We start from the raw sequence: 3,228 nt of genomic DNA on the forward strand, positions 1-3,228 counted from the left end.
AGAAGGGAGAGACAGGGAGAGGGGTGACAGGGAGAGGGTTAGAGTTAGGGATGTAACAGGGAGGGGGTGACAGAGAGGGGTGACAGGGAAGGGTGACAGGGAGAGGGTTAGAGTTAGGGGTGTAACAGGGAAAGGGTGACAGGAGGGGTGACAAAGAGAGGGGTGACAGGGAGAGGGGTGACAGGGAGGGGCTGACAGGGAAGGGTGACAAGGAGAGGGGTGACAGGGAGGGGTGACAAGGAGAGGGGTGACAGGGAGAGGGGTGACAAGGAGAGGGGTGACAGGGAGGGGCTGACAGGGAGGGGTGACAAGGAGAGGGGTGACAAGGAGAGGGGTGACAGGGAGAGGGACGCACCTGCAGGATGAGCAGAGCCGGGGAGGGGCGGAGATGAGGGGTTGAGCCCCGGTTTGGGGGGGCTCACCGACACCTGGGGATCTCAGTTTTTGGGGGAGCGGGGTGTAACAACCAGAGCACGAAGAGACCGATTTGGGGAGGGGGTCCCACGGGCAGCGCGGGGGCTGAGCCCCGGTTTGAGGGGGGCTGAGCTCACTGCCCGGGGGCGGGCGGTGGGAGGGACATTTCGCTGTCCCCTCCCGGTGGGCGGGGGGCGGGGGGGCCGGGCTATAATGCCATTGATGCCGGGCGGCGGAGCCAGACAATACCGCGCCCCCGAGCCGGGTGCCGGAGCGCCCTGCCCTGCCCTGCCCTGCCCCGCTCTGCCCCGCTGCCACCATGATGTCCATGAACAGCAAGCAGGCGTTCAGCATGCACCCCATCCTGCACGAGCCCAAGTACCCGCACCTGCACAGCAGCTCCGAAGCCATCCGCAGAGCCTGCCTGCCCGCCCCCCAGGTGAGCGACCCCCAGCTCGGCTGGCGGGACCCTCCGTGCCCGCCGACTCTGGGTCCAGGTGTCCTTTGGGTTTGGGGGGGTCAGTCCTTCCCTTCCTGCCTCCTCCGGGGCGCTGCACCCTGGGGAAGGGGGTCTGGGACAGCCGGGGGGTCTGGGACAGCCGGGGGGCTGTTCCCGAGGGGTCTGGGACAGCCGGGGCTCTGTTCCTGTGGGTCTGGGACAGCCGGGGGGCTGTTCCTGTGGGGTCTGGGACAGCTGTTCCTTGGGAAAGGGGGTCTGCGCCAGCCGGGGGTGCGGGGTCGGTCCCGCTCGGGGATCTCCAGCCGAGCTCCGTGCGAGCGCTGCGGCTGCGGGACCCCCGAGGGCTCCGGCCTCTGCCGCTGCCTGGTTTTTTGGGGAGGTCTCCCCGGAGCGCAGAGCGAGTGCCCGACTTGGAGGGGCAGCGCTCGGGGTTTGCTGTTTTTCTTTGGGGAGCGCTCGCTTCGCGTTCCCTGCCCGGGACAGAACGGGATCTCCGCCGCTTCTCTTTAACCCTCTCTCGTTTTTTTTTTTCCTCCGCTCCGCTTTCCCCCCCCCCAGATCCAGGGGAACATCTTTGCGGGCTTTGACGAGACCCTGCTGCGGGGAGCCGAGGCTCTGGCCGCCGTGGATATCGTGTCGCAGAAAACTCACCCCTTCAAGCCGGACGCCACCTACCACACCATGAGCAGCGTGTCCTGCACTCCTACCTCGTCCTCCGTGCACCTGCACCACCCGGCCGTGCTCAGCACGCACCACCCGCACCACCACCACCACCAGCCCTCGCAGGGCTTGGAGGGCGAGCTGCTGGAGCACCTGAACTCGGCGCTGCCGCTCCCGGGGGTGCCCGAGGTGGGCTCCACGCCCTCGCACCCGCACTCGCACATGCCGCCCATCGGCCACATGGGCCACCACCCCCCCCAGCCCCCCATGTCCCACCCCCACGGCCTCGCTTCCCACGCCGTCATCTCCGGCCCCGAGACCGAGACGGACCCGCGGGAGCTCGAGTCCTTCGCCGAGCGCTTCAAGCAGCGCAGGATCAAGCTGGGGGTCACCCAGGCCGACGTGGGCTCGGCGCTGGCCAACCTGAAGATCCCCGGCGTGGGCTGCCTGAGCCAGAGCACCATCTGCAGGTTCGAGTCGCTCACCTTGTCCCACAATAACATGGTGGCCCTCAAGCCCATCCTGGAAGCGTGGCTGGAGGAGGCGGAGAGGGCGCAGAGGGAGAAAATGACCAAACCCGAGATCTACACGGGGGGGGACAAGAAGCGCAAGCGCACGTCCATCGCCGCCCCCGAGAAGCGCTCGCTCGAGGCTTATTTCGCCGTCCAGCCCCGGCCCTCCTCCGAGAAAATCGCCGCCATCGCCGAGAAGTTAGACTTGAAGAAGAACGTGGTGCGGGTCTGGTTTTGCAATCAGAGACAGAAGCAGAAAAGGATGAAATTTTCTGCCACCTACTGAGGAAGGGGCTGGGGAGGCAGCGGTGCTGGCGGGGGAGTGCTGCCCTCCCGGCCCTTCCCCAACAGGGCTTGGGGTTGTCGGCTTTTATTTTATTTTATTTTTGGGTTAAAAAATTGGGGGAAAAAAAAACAACAACAAACAAACAAAAAAAGAGGAAAAAATAAACCTTAAAGTAAAGGGAAACGCGCCCAAAGCAAAGTGAACAGTTTGGTGCCTGGTCCTCACCCCTGGGCGAAGTGGCCCCGCTGTTCTCACTGGTACAGACTGCTTTTGTAGATAAAACTGGAGAAAAATGAAAAAAAAAAAAAATATACGGAGAGAGAAAAAAAGGAAAAAGACAAAACGAAAAAGGCCAAGGGGGAAGTTTGGGGGCGCCGGAGTCGGGGCAGCAGCAGCGAGACCCGCTGGGTTTTTGTCACGGCCCCTCCCGGTTTGGGGACAGTGGTGCCGCTCTCTCCTCTGCGTCCCCTCTTCCTCTTAAAAAAAAAAAAAAATTAAAAAAAGGAAAAGAGATGAGAAAGGAAACGAGCTGGAAGCCAGCTGTAAAGCCGGGGTGCTCCCCGCCGCCAGGGTCCCCGCACACCCACGCACACACACGCACCTGCATGGTTTTGTTCTCTCCCCTGCCCCCCGCAAACCCATCGCGTTTTTGCAGTACCATTTCTGTTTCTACCTCATCGGCTAAATTGAAAAAAAAAAAATAAAATTAAAAAGGATAAAAAAAAGAGAAAATATTTAAAAAAAAAAGAAAAAAAAAATGGCCCGTCCCTGGAGTCGCGGTTTGTTCGGGGAAATGGAGATTTATTTTGCGTTGGTTTCACTCAAACCGTTCGATTTCCGTATGGTTTTTCACTGTATAAAATCCTACGCTTCGACAATCACAAAAAAATCGCTTC

General features: G+C 61.1%; 1 protein-coding gene across 1 annotated transcript; it reads left to right on the forward strand.

The window, feature by feature from the left end:
- The first annotated feature begins 733 nt into the window (after positions 1-733).
- Positions 734-2,332, forward strand: LOC130253000 (brain-specific homeobox/POU domain protein 3). The gene is made up of 2 exons (XM_056491182.1): positions 734-853; positions 1,433-2,332. Exons 1-2 carry the CDS (start codon positions 734-736, stop codon positions 2,330-2,332), a joined length of 1,020 nt encoding a protein of 339 aa, XP_056347157.1.
- The last annotated feature ends 896 nt before the right edge of the window (positions 2,333-3,228 follow it).

This window comes from Oenanthe melanoleuca, chromosome 4A, assembly GCF_029582105.1.
Source record: "Oenanthe melanoleuca isolate GR-GAL-2019-014 chromosome 4A, OMel1.0, whole genome shotgun sequence".
Taxonomy (NCBI): domain Eukaryota; kingdom Metazoa; phylum Chordata; class Aves; order Passeriformes; family Muscicapidae; genus Oenanthe; species Oenanthe melanoleuca.

Excerpts from the sequence above, each read along its gene's own strand:
- LOC130253000 (XM_056491182.1), top strand. The coding sequence starts at position 734 with ATGATGTCCATGAACAGCAAGCAGGCGTTCAGCATGCACCCCATCCTG. Across the intron at positions 854-1,432 it reads CCTGCCTGCCCGCCCCCCAG|ATCCAGGGGAACATCTTTGC; the intron begins GTGAGCGACCCC and ends CCCCCCCCCCAG.